Source organism: Pieris brassicae, chromosome 5, assembly GCF_905147105.1.
Source record: "Pieris brassicae chromosome 5, ilPieBrab1.1, whole genome shotgun sequence".
NCBI lineage: Eukaryota > Metazoa > Arthropoda > Insecta > Lepidoptera > Pieridae > Pieris > Pieris brassicae.
This window is the reverse complement of record NC_059669.1, coordinates 10,694,698-10,713,983: the sequence shown is the minus strand read 5'-3', so window position 1 is coordinate 10,713,983 and position 19,286 is coordinate 10,694,698. Positions and strand designations below refer to the sequence as shown.

The 19,286-nt window shown below is 34.2% G+C and overlaps 1 protein-coding gene across 3 annotated transcripts; it reads right to left on the bottom strand.

Annotated features, from left to right (window-relative positions):
- Positions 1-157: 157 nt before the first annotated feature.
- Positions 158-15,732, bottom strand: LOC123709206 (CCR4-NOT transcription complex subunit 3). 3 transcript variants are annotated; one of them, XM_045660316.1, is made up of 15 exons: positions 15,370-15,732; positions 14,789-15,021; positions 12,712-12,867; positions 10,683-10,862; positions 9,900-10,116; positions 9,482-9,573; positions 9,087-9,178; positions 7,830-7,915; positions 6,357-6,430; positions 5,431-5,612; positions 5,019-5,172; positions 4,688-4,777; positions 4,095-4,220; positions 2,861-3,070; positions 158-2,469 (listed from the first exon to the last, which is right to left on the bottom strand). In XM_045660316.1, the coding sequence occupies exons 1-15, from the start codon at positions 15,392-15,394 to the stop codon at positions 2,371-2,373; spliced, it is 2,016 nt and encodes a 671-aa protein (XP_045516272.1). In that variant the 5' UTR covers positions 15,395-15,732; the 3' UTR covers positions 158-2,370. The 3 variants fall into 3 exon arrangements, with proteins under 3 accessions (XP_045516272.1, XP_045516274.1, XP_045516273.1); XM_045660318.1 differs by having other exon boundaries at positions 6,357-6,412; XM_045660317.1 differs by having other exon boundaries at positions 9,900-10,098.
- Between the last annotated feature and the right edge of the window lie 3,554 nt (positions 15,733-19,286).

Genomic DNA, 19,286 nt, shown 5'->3' with positions numbered 1-19,286 from the left:
TGATTATCTAAAATTTCAGTGCATTGAGTGAGCATGTATCAGATTTTCGTTACAATATTTCATTTGGTCTTATCAATTTTTAAAAGAAATTTTCAAATATTGGAATCAAAACTAGTATTCACAAAAACTTGTTAAACAAACAAACACGATGTTTCAATGCTTCTTACAGTTTATTCTACAAATTAAAACAGTCATATTTTTAAAAAATAAATAAATAAAAATGCGTTATTTCCCCAATAAGGGTCGTCGATACCAGCGTTCGCACTTAAACTAAGCGTTTAGAGAAATCACAACATGTTTTACTTTATTTCATCATTATTTATTATTTCTATACAAATAGAACTGTACAGATAATTTTTTAAATTATTTACCACATGTCATTCTTCACAAGACTTTTTACAAAAAAACTGAAATAGACACAATGCATGTGGCATTCACTTGCTCTTCACTTACATACCACTAGTCTAGTCGCGCTTCACCACACTTTGCCCACTCAACCCCACAAGACCCCCTGATGTTGAACCCCTATCAACATCACAATCAAACCAAATCACCACCAACTGGCTGAATGCATTGGCAATAATGGCAACACAACTGTGCAACTATACACAACAGCAGTCAACTTTGTTAACTCTGCTATGCTCATGATTATTTGACAATCTGGCAGCCCTATTGTGCTAAAGTTTTCATATACCTTTCCACCTTCCGTTAAGAGGCGCTCAATAACAGATGTACTTCAATATTTTGATACTTACACTAAAGTAGCTAGCATTCAAGACCTTATTGCATTATAAGATCACTTTGTAAATGCTAAAAATATATAAGGCATGACTTTTAAGAATTACAAAAGATATTCAACACCTCTCGCTTAAACAAAATAAGTACAATAAGAATTTTTGTCATATAAAACATGCCATGGCAGTGATGTAACACTTTTTTTAAATTTAAATGCATAAAAATTTCTCTGGAAGGTGAAAACATATATTAACAATTGATTCTTAGCTAAGTGCCTTTTTGAATTACCACATAAGCATGTTACTTTTTTGTATGAAAATTTTATAATACTCATTCTACATTGACTAATCTGTTTTAAATAATTTTATAACCTTAGGTACAATACCAACATTTTTCATTTTAAATAAAAATAATTTAAATTTCTTTGACAATACATGTATCTACAGACAATAAAAAAAGAAATCCAATAAGCCAAAATATAACATAGAATTTCTAAAATAAATCATATTTTTGGTTGTGTAAAAGAAAATTTAAATAACACAGTTTAACTTACAGGTAAAACAAGATAAAAGAAACAGTAGTTATATTGATAACAATTTTAATGTAATTTTTACAAGTTTAGTAAATTTGTGGTAATACAAAATGCACAAGTATAATTTCAAACTAACCCAGTCTCTATATAACTTTAAAAACAAATGCCCAAAGCGCTCTCAGATAGAATCTTTTCAAAAAAAGTGATCATTTGTATTGCAATTAGATCATATCCACTGTTTCTTAACTTACATATATTTTTAATGAAGGTAGGTAAAATAGGTTAAAATACAGCAAAATCATAATGTTTACAATTCTCCACAATTAGTAAATTTATTTACAATTTGTTACTAAAACAAATGCAAGTGAACAGAATGTCACACAAAATTTATTATGACTAGCATAAAATTTCTTGGACTAACATTAAATATTGCTTTAACAGAGGTACTTGTTACATTATGCCCTTTGAGGTCCAAAACATTTTGTTATCTTAATGATGATTGTGTTGACAGTAAAATTATTTAGTAATTTTAGGTGTGAATGAGATTCTGTAATATTTATAAAAAAATACACATCCAATGGGTTGAAAAAATCATGGTTTCCAAGTGCGCTGAGGGCCCTAAACCGATATCACAAGTTTCATTATACTTATTGAGTCTCATCATAATGTTTCGCATTTTCGTTCGCTTTACAAATTCGTTACTCTACTGTACAATATAACAAACTGCCAGAAGAGCGAGAAAATTATTTTACAAAAGACACAACAAGGCGCTTTTCAAATCGTAAACAAATCAAACGGAATAAATTAATATGCACGTACATTCTACAAATTGGAGCGCCTCATTACATCACAGAAATAAGCGACAAGTTAATACTTACATTGGAATGACACGAGGATTGGTACAAGGCAACCTTGGTTGATTCTGATGGATATTGCTCAAATACACTGTCACAACACTAGACACTTGTTCCTTCACTATTGGTGTTCACAATCACTGGTCACGAGTAGGTCCTTGGGGCCCGACGGACCCCGGCTGGGGCCTGAGACCCTCGGCCTGCGAGGCGGGCAGAGATGTGCGGTTGGAAGCGGCTCACTACACGAATTCAGTTCAAGTCACGGTCTTCTAAGTACTTGTACTCAAACGTGAAGCCTTCTTTTTTCCGCTGGCCCCACTTCTCGTAGTCAAAGTATATGTACGTGCCCTGGAATGAAAGTGATTAATAGATTATAATTATTAATTGTTTCATAAATTAGACATATTATATCGATTTAACTATTCAACTAGGTTAACAAGTTTAAGGAGATAAATAAACCAACTTGCTCTGAATCATGCAAAAAATAGGCATATAGGTGAGTATTTAATATGAATATTATGTATAAATTGATTTAATTGTATACAGAAATTCAAAGGGTGGCCAACAGAAATCTTTTGTGTGTGTTCCTCACATTGTGTCTTTAATACAATTATTATAATCATTGTTGATAAATTCAAATAAACAAATTAGTTATAGAATTGTGATATGGCTATTATTTCAAACAAAACAAATCTGCAATACATGCCTGAAAAGGTGTTGAATACATTGTCTAACTAACCTGCTCATATTCCTCATTGATGACCTTAGGCTCTTCATGCCTTTGGAACCACATCATATATTTCGTATGGAACCGCCAACTCTGCTTTTTCAGAGCTTTCGCGGCAAGGTATTGGGCTTTCGTGCCCTCCATGTAGTAGAACACGAAGAATAATGTCTCTGTTGAGAGTCTCTGGAAGAATTCTACTGTGTCTGAATGGGGTAACAGCACCTGGGAAGGAAAATTGATAATTAAATATATTTGTCTTAGAATAGTCTTCGGACTGTGTTTGTCATAGAACTATAGTTTATGAGAACTTTTAAACAATAATAAATTGAGTTGAGTTAAAGTATTAAATATAAAGATCAAACTGTCACACCATAAACATGATATTTCATTAATTAAGGAATTAAATATTATGATATTATATGGTCAATATATTCTCGAAGCCTTGTTGTATATGTACAAAAACATAAACAATTAACTTTCACCAGTATGATGCTCCTATGATGATTCCAATGCTCCAGAGGATAAACCACTCCTTATATGGACTTGTTGATTGTATACAACAAACTCCCAAGCGAAATTAGAGAATTATCACTGAATACATTCAAAACTCTCGTTAAAAGTAAATTAATCAATTAAGCTTTATAAAATGATCATTATTGAAATTATCCTAATCCTTAGGATTGATTTGCTCCTCTTAAAATAATTTGTATGACTCAAAACTAGACCATTAAAAAGAGTGGCGTAGAGTTTCTTTCCGTTCTTCTTGCCCGCTCTACGCCTTTGACTTGCGAAGTGGTAGTAAATGTAAATTTAGAATCAGTTTAACATCCTTTCTGTTGACGTTCATAAGTGTACTATTTATATTAATTAAATAGAATTGTTATGTTTCAAAATCAGCTAAGCTTGCATCATGTTTTAGAAATATATAACAAAATATTAGCATTATGGCAAATAACATTATTATTATTTACACTACAACAGAAACATAATATAAAAATGACTAAAGAATATATTACAGTACAGTAAATGAGATAAAGATTCCATACATTGACAGCTTATTACCATATAATATAAACTAATACTTTTTCTATCTGACCATTTTCTAATAAAAAAAATATTATTTGTGAAGAAAAAATAATAAAATTTCATTCTACCCTCATAATTCACACCCATTTATGATGGACAATTGCAAGATGGTTTCAAAAAATAGGACAGGTCAAATAATCTAGATCGATTTACACTTTACCTGATTATAATAGGCGGGCGTCTGACAGATATTTCGAGGAAGATATACCCTCGTTCTCTCTGAATCTGAGGGGTGTGGCATATGGTAGAAAGCTGTTTCTAACATCTGGTACTGTACTTGCTGCTCCTGGAACATTGTTTTATTAAATGATACGCACTAAGTTGTTAATCTACCAAATCTTGACTTTATCAAGTCAAGAGCTTGACTTGAAAATTGAGTTTGATAGTTTTTTTTTTAAATTATACTAAGGTAATAAAAGGTTATATATTTTATAAATGATTATTACAATGGAATACAAAAAAATCAGTGGCGGTACAACTTTTTTTAATTGTTAATCTAATTGGCAAGTAGGTGATCCGCCTCCTGTGCCTGACACAAGCCGTCGACTTTTTGGGTTTAGACCCAAAAAGGCCGTTTTCCTTCATCGTTCGAATGAATGTTAAATGCGCACATAGAAAGAAAGTCCATTGGTTCACTGCCGGGTATAGAACTTCGACTTCAGGGATGATAGTCACACGCTGAAGTTAAAAGGCCAACATTGATATATTAAAATAGAACAACAAAATAATAAAAATTGAAAAACAAAAACTTACCGAACTAAGTGGTACAGGCCCTAAGGGCGCGACTCCTAATAAAGGTGGAATATGCGCCTGAGATAATGGTACACCTCGTCTTGTATTTTGCTGGAAAATGTATAATATATTTAGGAAAATTTACAGGCATGTTAAGAATTTTGGTAGCAGTAAAAATTGTATTTTTCTCAAAGTATACTCTTTTTAAAATAACTACTTTCAAAGGCGCGCTAACAATACATGAGTTGGGTAATTTGTATTAAATTCCGTTTATTTAACTATGAGCATTCGGGTAAGTGTTTCCTGCAAAAGCGGTATATCGCCGGCAATATATACTGTAAAAATAGGATACCTGCAAACCCGCCCGATGCACGGCTTCCTGCGCCATACTCTTGAGCGTGGTAGTGGCAAGTGGGTCAGGCGGCTGTGTACTAGCGCCGCTACTTACACTCGCCGCACTCAGCGTACTCAGCGCTGGAGTGCTTGGGGTTTCGCTCGCTCGGCCGCTATAAAATAATGCATCTCTTTTAAGGAAACAACTTTAATGTTATTGATTATTATTATTAGTTAATATGGATGCTTCAAGTAGTTTCTATTGTCGTAATTCTTGTAATTTTTACAAAAAAAGTTGACAACAAATATGGAACAACAGAGGATATAAATGCCTATTAAGAAAAAAAGTTACTTTGATATCTAACCACACCTTTCCCTCACAAAAATACTCACTTTAACACTTTAAAAGTATGTGTAACTTTAAAACATACTTATTGAGCATATGTTGAGGCGTATGATGGGCGTTGATCGGTCCATTGAGCATGACCGGCGAAGGCGGAGTGGGCGTGGCACTATGCGTACTGACGTTGCTGACCGTACTCGTATTCACGCTTACGTTCGGGTTTGGATTCGCGATCGCGCTCGCGAGCGTCGTCGCCGATGAACTTTTCGCCTGAGGAGAAACACATTTATTAACCAAGTATAATATGATTGAAGTTATTTAAATCATTTCAACAGTTACATAAATTAACAATTGTTTCTTTAGCCGAGTAAAATTGAAATAATTCTGGTGTAAATATATCTTAAATATATATAATTATTTTTGAAAATCATTAGGTTTAGCTAAGATGTATTTTAGCCTGATAATCCTTTTCAATCTGTTTCATGTTCAAAATAGTGTAGAAGCCGACCAATTAACGGCCTAGCCTTTTAACTAGCGGCCTGAAAATTAAATTTTTTGAGTAAATCACAGCTAAATTCACGTTATTACTGACACTACACCCTTTCATTGTACTTGTTGTTTTTCATTAAACTTTGGAAAACAACATCAAAGCTATGGTTGACCGACGCCATATTGACAATGACAATTCATGTCATTAGCCTAGGTGTTTGATCAACTCGCTAAATATATATCAGGCCGCTAGATAAACCGTGCTGTTAGTTAAAAGGGTAGACTGTAAATTAAACGGCATATTAAGGAAGGTAACCACAAACAACTATAATGATTAGAAGCAAAAAATAAACAAATATTAAAAAAAAACCCATACATATGTAATGTATTTTGTAAAATTAATATTGAATTATATGACAAGATTACTAAGATCAAAACAAAAAAGAATATGAGAATAAATGCTAAACTGTCAAAATAATGTTTACAATTCTCGAGCAGCATAGCAGACCCGAGGTCTAGACTTACGGGCGCAGTGGCGTGCTGGTGGGGCGTGGCTGACACGGGGCCGTTCTCGCACACCTCTGCAACAGACCACACAACTGTCTCTCCCTCTTCAAACAACACTTTTATAGGTTACATATTTATAATATTTGCCAAAGGTTCATTAGTTATTTAAGATTCACAATCAATTAAATCCTAAATTTCCCAAGTGGGATATAGTCGATTCGGAAGTTTTTTTAAAGTTCGAAACACATCTAAATTTATTATTTATATATAAATCGTAGGTCATCAAAAACAAAATCATCGTGTATTTATAATTAAGCTTTTTGATAGATTTATTAACAAGACGTCAAAAGTAAGTGATGTTGGGTAATATACTAATAGTTATTACATATGTAATCATATATATGAGGACCTTTTGCCAAATTGTATATTTCAACGAATACATGAATAATTTTAAAAATAATTACATTCTTGAACGAGACTAGGAATATTTTTTTATACCGTGATACTTTTACAGTTCAACATCAGTTTTTCTTTTTCATAACTGGCCACTAATAAAACAACAATTAAATAAAAAGTACGAACTGTCATTTGTTTATTTTAAAAGAATAATAAAAACGACGCAATAAATTCACTTCTTTGTTTATCTACATTCCGTTTTTTTATTCGTTTAACCACTTTTCTATAAACAAAGGTAAGGTAACTAAATAAGACTTATGACGTAGAAAGGTCACGATTCTATGAATGAAAATAAACGTGCCATTGATACTTATTAAACAAATATTAAATAACCATTTCAATCGTAAATAAAATAGCACTACACTAATTTCCAAATAAAATATTACCATTGTCCATTGTTTGTCGTTCGCGCCTAAACCATTTTTATCATTTTATCCGACGCACGGGTCGTGCGTAAAGCAAAGCGGGAACTGGCCTGTCATCGGGTTTGGATACGGTCCAATTCAACGCGGGATTCGCAAAATGGCTCGCTGCCAAATTTATCCACGTGCATTCTAACCGCTAGTTTCGTGATAACAGGTTTGTTTTGTAAACAGTGGCGAGTTAAGTTTACTTTTTTTAATTTAATGATCTGTCAAACAGAGCATTCATAAACGCGCGCAAAATATCTAGGCCGTTTCAAAACGTATAATTGTTTGAAAATTCGATAATTAATTATCGTTTAAATAGGTGATAGTCATCTAATACAAGAATAATTTTAAATGTGGCAACACAAACACTAATACGTTTTAAATACATTTTGGCAGCTGAACATTAAAGACGTCACCGCGTTTCAATATTATTATTTTCATGATTAAATCTGACTATTCGTAATTTGTAAACGTTAATTTATACGTTTCGAAAAAATATAAAATATTTTTTGTATAATGTAAATTAAAAATTAATTGCTTTAACGTGGCCATTGTAATAATATAGCGTATATTTAATTTACATTGAAATCGACGATATTTGGTTTTAAAACTTAAGAAATCTCACCAGTATTATTAGGCCGCTGATGAGGTGAACTGGGCGGAGGCTGTTTGATGGGCGTCGACGTCCCTGACACGCCGGTACTGTTTACACTGCCAACATTAAAATCATTAAATAATACACTTTATACTATTATCTGACTCAACTTTAAGTCCTATACCCCAAAAGGACATCCAGCTCAGAAAACCAGATTGGTCCAGGACAACAATCATTATCTGCTTTTTGCTATTTTGTTCATATCAAAATTATTATTTTTTGTGTTATAATGTACATTATAAAAATTGATTACTGCACGGCGTATAGCCAGTGTGTCTGCACTCGAAAAAAACCATTATATGTATATTTTTTTATTAGAATTTTTTGTAGTCTATCTATTAGTGGTGTCCTGTGGTGAAGTGGTTGGATGTAGAAATACTGCTTCCCTAGCAATGTATCGGCTTTAGTAGAGGTGTGCATTGCAGCCTATTGTAGGAGAATGAATCTATGGAAACATGAAACCTCTAATAACATAAATTGCAGAAAATGCCTGTACTTTGCTTTTGTAAGGAGCACACTAGAATATGCATGTGTGTTTGGTCCCCAATCTACAGGAATTACATTGAAGCAATGGAGAGCATTCAAAAAGTTTATTTGAAAAAGAGTTTTTAAGCTTTAAGGATTTCCCTTAAGGAAGGAAGTTTAGTTGCTATATAAATTCCTGCAAGTAACTTAGTATTCAATCCCTATAATAATAACAATACGAGCTGATACTTTTACACACTACATAAACCTCTTTTTCATACAATACAAGGAAAACCCAACTACTGTGTAAACTCCATGTAACGTGAATAAAAATATATATATATATTTTTTTAATAAATACGTTAAAAAAAATATGTTTTTGTTTGAATGTGTATTCTGGCTTATATATTTTTGGGTTTTGTTTACAATGTAATTGTTTAATGAGTGGTAGGAATACTGATAAGTAAATAAATTATGGTGAAATAATAATGTCTACTAATTATTGTGTTAAGGCAATTGTAGCCGGAGGCATAAATCTACTTATCAGGTTCGTGGCGCACTCAATCAAATATTCAAAATACAATCCTTTTTTTAAAATTGGGATTTATAAGTGGCGCGGGTGTGGGGTGACGAAGCCACTAAAACCCAACCGCTACATCTGCTGAATGGAGGGAACAACTACCGGGTTCCAGTTAGTGATATTAATGGTAATCTGGTATCGGTACGCCGATGATGAAATGGTGTTGTGGTGTAATGACTGACCTATTGTTGGTAGCGGAGTGGTTCAGCGCGCTCAGGTTGGGGCTAGCGGCCGCACCACACGATAAGGCGCGGAGCGGCAGCGGCTTTACCGGCTGAAACACGCCACCGTTATATTAGTTTTAGGTTCTCCTCTTGTCGAATTACACGAAAAATATTCATTTCAATTAGTTTCAATATTGAATATGTTATACATTTTATATGTTAATGTGAGAAATGTTAGTTTTAGGTTCTAAATATACCTATTCCTTATGCAATATTTATTTTATGTATTATAATTGGGTAACACTGGGCATTCAATGCCGAAGAACCTAAAACTAATTGCAAAAATCAATACTCCACATTTTTATGGTATTAATGATGTGAATGTAGTGTTGTGCCTCATTATCGATACATACTTTGATCGACTCGTCCTTCTTCTTTTTATCGATATCGACAGATTCCGACGTGTGGTTGTGTAGCTCCGCGGGGGACGTCAACGGGCTCGTTCCTGTAATTACAAGTAAAATTACATTATATTAGGTCTACAGTTATTAAAAAATACAAAAATTTTACGGCCTATATCAAATATTTCGTTCACTACTAAAGGTGTATTTTTGTCCACTAAATTAGTTTTAAAGAATGCATTATTTTGAACTAAACGTAAAAACGTATAATAGCGATCTGGAGCTCGAGCAACTGGAAAAACTCTAACTCTAAAGGTTTTTTCTCCCGTCCCTCTTTAGGAAGATTTGACACTCCCCTGCTACCTAGCTTCTCGGCCACAGATCTGCCTGATAGGCTACTAGTCATATAAAAAAAAATATATTAATTTACCTGAAAGCATGCTGGTAGGAGATCTAGGTGAGTCATTGCTGTTATTGCTATCCGTGGTCGCGCTGGACGGCACTCCAACCCCGCTTAGCTCAATTTCGTCCAAGCCGCGGATATCTTCGTAGATGTACTCGTTCTCCTCATAACCTGGGTCCTGAGATGACGATATATAATATTCCACGTCCTCCTTAATACCCTTTATCTGTAATGGGATCGATTTCTTTTCTTTACGTAAATCTAGCTATCTATAAAGCGATTAGTAGTAAACTTAACCTAAAACTTAATATTATATATTAGTATATGTATTTGATAAGTTATTTAGATTTAGATTCAAAGACTGGGGGCACTCATTCATCACTCACTTCATTTTAAAAACAGCTTCTAATTAAATATATTTTTATTTGGAAAAGTGATTTAATCTGACACACACCAAAGTATTGAACAATTTTTTTTTAACTCGGACAATTAAAACATCTTCTTTTAATCTTCTGCTCCTCACTATGTTCTTCCACCAAACCAATACATGATATGAACCTAGAATCTAATTATGTATCTTAAAAAAAACAGTTCACAACTTGGGGACAGATTTTATGTGAAAGTCAATATTTTCCATGAATGCAGTATACCAGATGACGGGTTGATAGAAGTTTCCTGTAAAATTAGCCAATTTTTTGCCTAAAATCATAAAAACCATAATATAGAAAATGTCCCTAAATGTTATCTGGCCTAGTTTTTTCCTTCCTGAGTGAAAAATCTATCTCTAAAGTAGTATTTAACAAAACTCACTTGATCCACTTCCACAGACATGTTATCCAGCATCCGCAGCAGCATCTCCAGCTTCTTAATGTGATACCTGTGCCGTTCCAGTTTCGATTTGAGGTCATCCATTCGATCCTGTTTCTCCTTGTCCAGTCGTTTCTTCTTTCCCACTACGAGCGATTCCACTTCAGATTCAAAGAGATCAATCTGTAAAACACATTTCATTACAGTATAGAAAAAATATTTTCCAACAATATATTCAATATTTCTTTCGGGTTTATTTTTTTGGATAATGGGCCAAAGGCTGATAATAGTAAAACCAGCTTTTATACCATTATGTATATATGACAAGTGATCGTTTCTAGGAGTTTCCAAAGTGGAATGGTCATTCTTTGATGGCCTTACTTCAACAATTGTAGACCTGTTTTTGGGCCTTTGAAGGAGACGATCCCAGTGCGCAGTTAGCGCCGCAGAAAAATAATGGAACGGCTGAAGAGAATTTATTGACATCAAGGTAAAAAAATTGTGCTTTTGATTGCTGTGCTAGATCTCTGAAATTTTCAGGCCTGGAGTGATTCTGATTCTACTTGTGCTCTGTACTATTAAAAAAAGGGGAGGTAAAAGAAAATTAGTGCAAATAGAAGATAAAAATTCCATAAACGCAAATTTAGGCACCGAATTTCAGCATAACGGTTTTTTAATGTTTTACAGATAGAACTGTTGCAACAAAATTTGCCGATGACTTTCCCTCTCAATTGTCATTGAACATTTAGAGTAGCAAATTTCCATATTCTAGAGTTAAACAGCCAGTTCGCTCGCCAACCAGTAATCGACGTCTACGCGCCTCAGCTCACACTTTGTATGAGTGAAAAGAGAGAAATTGCAGAAAATGTATTTCCCTCTTCTCTCTTCCCCCTATTATACTCAATATTAAATAATATTAACAACCAAACCATGATTTTAAAATTTATCAGACAAAATAACAAAAAAATATTACAATTTTGCTATTTGTAAAATGGAAAACAACGAGTATGAGTTCCAGCGTAACTCCAGAGCTGAAGAAACGGCTCGAAGAATTTATTATGTGCATGGCAGGGGTGTCGCAAAAGAAAACAGTGCGTTTTTCTTGGAAATTTTGACCTGCAGAACAAGCCCCGTGGACGGCCGGAGACCAAAGTTGATAACTTAGAATTGAAGGCTATTGTGGAAGCGGATCCATCGCAAACTACGTCCGAGCTGCAGTCAGCGGTGTTAATGATAAAACTGTATTAATCCACTTGAAGCAAATTGGGTAGGTGGAAAAGCTTGAAAGGGTACCTCACGAATTGACAACAGCGCGTCGGCTGCTGCGTTACATTACTGAACCGGCACAATAATAAAGGGATTTGAAATCGAATCACTACCTGTGCTGAAAAGTGTATCCTGTACGATAATCGGAAGCGCTCATTGCAATGGTTGAATGACCCAGGCGAACCTACCAAATCGTGCTCTAAGCGAAAAAGTTACTTGTGAGCGTTTGGTGGACTATTGCCGGGGTCGTTCACTATACCTTAAGTTAAGCCAGACGAATTCGGCAGATGTCTATTGTCAGCAACTGCAAAACATGATGGGAAACCAACTAACCAACCAAGGCTGGTCAATCGCTCTAGGCCACTGCTGCTTTACGAGATCGCTAGACCACATACTACACAACAGACTGCTACTAAATTGGAGGAGCTTCAATTGGAATATCTAAGGCATCCACCGTACTCACCGAACCTTGCTTCAACAGATTACTATTTTTTTTTCGAAATTTGGATCGTTTCTTGCAAAGTAAAAAATCTACTCTAATGGGGCAGTCAAAACCGCCTTCAAAGATTTTATTGATTCCCGTCCGAATGGTTTTTTTAGTAAAGGGATCAAGGGACCTATTAAAGATGGCAAATGTGCATAGATAGCAATGGTATATACTTCAATTGATATTAATGAAATAATATTTAAAAAAAAAATACTTTTTGTTCCTCCCATACAAAACGCCAATTTCATAAGTAAGGCTTGCCTAAATGGATCTACTTACTTGTAAATTAAGCGCATCAATAGATGACACAAGCCACGTCGACATTTCCTCCCGTTCCTTCTGAGCAGGGTCGAGTTTCTGAGCTGCACCGAGACCTTCTTTTGAATACGCTTTTGTCTTTGTTTCTCTTTCGACCACTTTAAACCTTTCCATTTGCTGAAAAGAAACAAATATTAAAAAAAAAATGATATAAAATTTATTTAATGCCATATGCCAATATATAAATAGTAGATACTGTTTCTGCTACTCTTTCATTGGATTTTTCTTATAAGAGAAATGGTCTTCCTGATTAAAGGTTTTTAAATAATAAAAAAACTTCAGTGTAAGCAGAACAGAGGGTACAAAAATATTGATATGAAAAAATATACTTGAAACAACAAGACTTATACATATTTCAATATGGTTTGGAAACATGTCAACGGCCAGATAATATCTTATCCAACGAATTTGAAAACATCATTATATAGGTCAAATGCTAATATTGGTATCAAAGTAGCAATATCGCAATACATTTCTATATGAAACAGCGGGCTAATAACATCTAAAACTAATATGCAGACATTATAGTCATTAAAAATTAATGTATTCCGGCAATTTATTTCTTCAATATATCCTAGATCTATCCCAGAAACACACAACCAGGTCTACCAGCCCCAAAATTATAGTCCACAATGACCTGTATACTAGACTTGTGAATCTTCTGCATTCCTTTGCCTACACTAGAAGATACAGATATTGGAGAAGTGTTACAACTTCTAAGCTAAGAAATATTTTGTTCATTGCTTTAAACATAATCTTTATTTGATGCAAATTTTAGTAACAAATTTGTTATTGACATATAATATAATCATATTAAACCAAAATTCAACTTTGTTATTGTTAACTAAACTATATTAGGCCCTTTATAACTTTTCAAATTAAAAAGTAAAGTTATTATCAAAAACAACTTTTCACAATGACGACGAAACGTGTTTACCGGCATTTACAAACATCGCCACGTGATTTACGATTATCGTAACCAAAGTTAAATTTAGTTGGAATCTGCAAAAATGACTAAAATAAGGTATAAAACTTAGTTTATACCTTATTTAGTTACTAGTAGTAATATAAATCTACTTACAAATAATGATTAATTTTGTTTAAAGCACCAAATACAAGGTTGCTAAAATGTTTTTTTGTCTACCTACATTACTTAAATAAAACCAATATATTATTATTTTTAATGGTACTTCTTTCTGAAAATGCTTCTTTTTAAATAAAAACTTCATGTTGCTGTGTTTGTTGATGTCTGTGTAGAAATTGTAAGTTCTGTCTTTTTTTCTCTAAAGCAGGTGGATTGATGCAAGCACCACAATCGTTTTTTGCAGGTGCTTTAATAACCTTTATTAAATCAATTTACTTATACTAAAAAGAATTAAACTGTTATTATCATACAATTTGCCATGTTATGTGTATATAAAATACAATTAAAATTAAAACCTAGAAATTATTTTTCTGTAAATTAACGTTAACAATGGAAGCAATTAATAATTACTATGTAATGGCATATCTTGTGTGACATAGTGAGTAGGTATCCTGCATTTGTTAAACTCAGAATTCAAAATTATATATATAGGCACTTTACTTGGCAATATCTGGCAAGGGAATATGTTCACCTCATACTAATAATAATAATAACTAATACATAGAATATTGTAAAGTTTGACACAATATTGTTTTAAATAAATAAGACTGAAAAATAAATTATAGTGAAGTGATGTTATTTTGGCTTTAAAAAATTAAGAACAAATATGTTTAAAATTTGTAACTCATCAAAAGCACAAATATATGAGAAAAATTTATTTCGAAATATAAAGCTTAGTTGAAATCAAAATCATCAATGTGAAAATTTTACAGTAAGAAAATTACACATCAGCAGGACATTGCAAGTTAGATCAACTATCAGTATAAGCTTTCTTATTGTTTTGACTTAACAGTTATAATTACATTATCCTATTAGATTAATGTGTCATAAACATCACTATCAGTTTTTACCATATGGTACAATCAGTTAAACAAATTATATGTTAACACTTACTGTTTCTATGAGTTTCCTATTTTCTAAAAGAGTACTCTTATCCTTAATTTCTCCTGATGCAATCCATGATTTAATCTGATCTCGTAGCCTTTGGAGTTTTTTAATTTCTTTCTTGAGATCCGCCTCATATTTTTCTTTTTGATTACTGTTCGTCGCATTATGTACTTTTTTCCAAATATCTTCAAATGTTTCAACCCCTTCTGTTACCTTTTTTAAACACCTGTCTATTTCACCTGAAAACAACATTATCTCGTAACAAAATAATAAAACCTATTAGAATTGAAACATTCTAACGGTACGTGAGGATTTTGAATTCAGATATTTCATGGTTTAAGCATTCTTCAACCATATCACTGTTTATCACGTTATTGTAAATATATGAAAGAAATCTACATCTACAAGCACGTATTTGTAATCACGTATAAATCAAAAAGTTCTCTGAATTATGGTTTCACTGTGACTTCGGCACACTGTTGATTTTCTAAGAAACATTGAAACTCCAACGAACGGACAATAGAAGTCTAGAACACGTATCTACATAGGTTGGGGTCAATCTCTAACCTGATAACATAACCATTTACCTTGCAGTTTCCTTGTCGCAGCCATAGCTATTTACACATGTGGACAAATGTTCCGTACATATCCTAAGCATACAAACTATTTACAGGGAAATGCACTAAAATTATTGATAAACAGACGAACTACACATCTGAAGCTTTGTTCGAAACCAAGATGGCTACCGTACACCGCTTGAAGTATCAATGACTGAATGCATCCAAGCAGATTATAACATAAAGATTCCGTTTTGTGCCTGAAAATATATTCAATACGCAATTTTCATAAATAATTGTAAAGATATAATGTTGTCACCAAAACAACAACTTCGAATTTTCTAAAATGTGATTTCTATTTTATCGTCACGTAAACCATAAATTATGAGCGCAGCCCGCAGGCGCAAAATATTACCAATTAAATAAATAATAGAGCAATCAGAAAGCATAGATAATTAAATACGTTAACACATCTGTGGACTATACAGACATTTGCTGTTAAAAGTCTATGTGCTGCGAAAATGTGCTGTAGAATAAAATAAATTATTTTTATGCATAGAGAGAGTGCTGTATCGGATATACCGGTGGTTCGAAAGCGTCTCAATCCCCGTCAGGACACAGCTTGAAAGATGGGGGCTCATGAACATAACATCCACAATCGATTCACCATTTGTTCGAACACACGTAGCTTCAGAACCTTTGTTAGCCACTACCAAATAGTGCGCTGGTGCACAATCTACCAACGCTTTTCCCCGTGGCCTGGACATCGGACTTTGCGTTCAGATCCCCAGCGATGACTAAATGTCTCGGGTGACTCCATTGCACCAGGCTTCCCAGTTCGTTTAGGAAGACCTTTAATTCAGCTAGGGAACGATTGGCGGAGAAGTAAATGCTTGCTATACACATGTCGCTACCCAACTTTGCTGCCACATAGCCATTACCTATTCGGTCTGAGCCACTGCAGGGCGAGCCGTCTACCGATGTAACGATATTTGCGGCCAGACCGTCGAGGTCACCGACCCACTTCATTTTTTCGGGTAATGACTAGGGCTCGGAAATTTTGCCAAAGTTGATATTCCACTGCGCCAAACTCTGGTATAGTAGGTCTTGCGCAGCAGCTCAATGGTTTACGTTGCTCTGGAGAAACCGTAGGGCCATGTTAATATTCTGTGGTATACATAACGTCCATACGCGCATTATTACGCGGAGACTGCGGGCGTCTTCTTTTTCGGTGAAGAGCGGCGCCTGGGCACCCGGCCTCGTCACAGGCCTATTCCTCCTCTAGCTTATGTCATTCATCTTTGTTTTTCGATACTTCCATATAGGTACAGTTGCATAATAGAGTTACGAAGATGTGATTTATACCCGTTTTAGGAGAGGCTCTATCACATATTAGAAAATTGTAATTTGCATAATGTTACCCTCGTTTTCAGGAGCCTGTAACATTTTTTCAGAAACTTTCATGGTGACATTAAGTCGCGCCACATTTCCTCGTCAAAAATGGTATTTGTGCTTCGAATGGCAACAGCGTCCACTAATATTAAAGCCATCTCAAGCTTTTACAACGCTTTGGTTAGAAGTATGTTCAAGTTATCTCGTCTATTTGTATGAAGCTAAATACTGGCTTATGTTGGAGCGCATACAAAATACCGTTATAACAGACTGTATGGTGTATCCCTACTCTCCTTTAATGTACCTAAGATTATTAGTCTTAGGGATGGTGGGGTACAATAAATTAAAAACGAGACGGGACTTCCAGTCGACTATGTACTTAAAGTTTTCCGGGGGTAGTGTGCATGCCAAGTATGCTCCAAGAACTCGATTTCTATGTACCTATTGGATATACATACCACGGCGAAGGCCAAGGTTGTTTGGGCAACCTTGGGCCAGAACCAGTCTGATGCACTGTGCACAGATCCCCGTTATTGAAAACGTTGCGCTTCCAGAAAGAATGTCGACATATTTATATGTTCGCAGAATGATTCCACAGTAGCGATATTGTGTATATTATGTGTACTTACATATATACTTTAACATATTAATTTTTAACGGAAACTCATTAAGGCGCATGAGGGTAATTTTTTTTACGGATGAAACGCAATAATAATAATATTAGCGTCATCACGAAGATGTGCAGCGTCTTCGTCGAAGAAAAGGGAGAAAGCAATTTAAACCGATTGAGAGAGAGTGAGAAGGGCGAACGTAGCTTGAAGCAAATTAGCCATGGAGTGAGAGTAGAACTACAATACATGCAATTTTTTTCAACATATTTAGATAATGTTGAAACACGAACTTATATTGCATATTTCACATATAATGCTTTAGTCACAACAATACCAATAAAAATTGCGTCGAATAATGCAAATTTCAAAGAAATAAATTTAAAAAATTAAACTTATAATTTGTATTAATTTTGCGACACTTTTAATATTTTAATGACAATTAGGTAAATTCATTAAATTCCTAACATATCTTCCTTTTTCCTTCGTCTCGTCTCGGAAATCTAGTTTCAGTATAAATATAAACAAGACTTAAATTAGTTGCCAAAGAAGCTTCACTTCTGACATGTGTACTTGTACGCACGCACTTTTTTTATTTGTTCTCGACATTATCGTATTGGCATAGTCGGTAAAGATAATGTATGTATTTATGTAAATAAATAAATTTATTTGAACATCCCTGCAACAATTCTTAAAAGGCTAGCAACACATTTGCGAGCCTTCTGGCAATGTGAGTGTCCATGGGCGGCGGTATCACTTAGCATTAGGTGAGCCTCCTATCACATAAAAAAAGATTTGCCTTTTTAGCATTTAACTTTTGTATTTAATGTTCTTTATTCCTTCATAGTTTTTGTAGCCATATAAAATCGTTAGGCCACGCCATCGTGATAAGAAATCGCGCGTCCTTATACTGTAGTAGTTAACAAGCGAGCAGTGTAAGTGAGCAAGCGCAAGAGTGTGGTTGATGCTTTCGCCTCCCGCGCTCGCGCACCATACCGACAAAAAGGGAGAGGTGGCGAGGCGAGGCGACACGAGGTAGCACGAGGGCAACGGTCCACCCTCGCTATTGCGTCGCCTCGTCAAGTGTGAATGGGCAATTAAACCAAGTCTACAACTAATCTAACTAATAACTTCAGAGGTTTTTCATAGATATATACCTACTAAAGAGGTATTTGATGTCGATGCTAGAGGGAACATTTTGTGTCAACGCGCTGATGATTTCTGACTCGCACAACCCATCTTTGGGACTAATAATTGCATTAGGTTACAGTTACAACAAGGTTTTCGACGATTTTTGGCTCGTTTCATGACTATGGACGAAACATAGCTTTACTTTACATAGTTATAACCCGAAAACGAACAGTCCATGACTTTTAAACAGGCCGTCACTTCAATACCGAAGAAATTAAAGGCGATTCGTAAAACTAAAACAAATATATATAATTCTCTCCATACATTTTTAATAATATTATTTCAAATGTGATCATTATCACAAATGTAAATTACATTGATTTATTACAGTTAAGCTAAAACAGTTTGCTAATAATAAATTCCTGATGTATTTATTAAGTGATGGTCTAAGCACTTATTAAATATTATTCCAAAGTAACAATTGAGATAAGATGCCTTTATAAATAGTTTTCATTTGGAAGTACAAAACACAAAACAGATTTAATACTTGTGTTATCTAAAAGGAGCTTTGACAATCTGAGACAAATCTTGTTTTTAATTTATTACATAAGATGTCATGTGGAACATGGTGTAATGGTTGCAGCTCCTTACAAACGTATAAAAATAAATTAAAAGAGTGGCGGAGAGTTCATTGTCAGTTCTTCTATTCCGTTCTACGCACTTGATTTGAGAACCGGCAGTAAATGGAAAACTAGTTAACATATACTTCTTTTTTATTAACGTTCATAAGTGTACATTGTGTTACCTATATGAAGA

What these genes read in the sequence shown, in the direction of transcription:
- LOC123709206 (XM_045660316.1), bottom strand. Translation starts at nt 15,394, where the DNA reads ATGGCTGCGACAAGGAAACTGCAAG. An exon ending in TGTCTGTGGAAGTGGATCAA is followed by an intron (nt 10,117 to 10,682) that starts GTGAGTTTTGTT and finishes CGTAAAGAAAAG; the next exon opens with AAATCGATCCCATTACAGAT. An exon ending in CGCCCGCCTATTATAATCAG is followed by an intron (nt 3,071 to 4,094) that starts GTAAAGTGTAAA and finishes TTTCCTTCCCAG; the next exon opens with GTGCTGTTACCCCATTCAGA.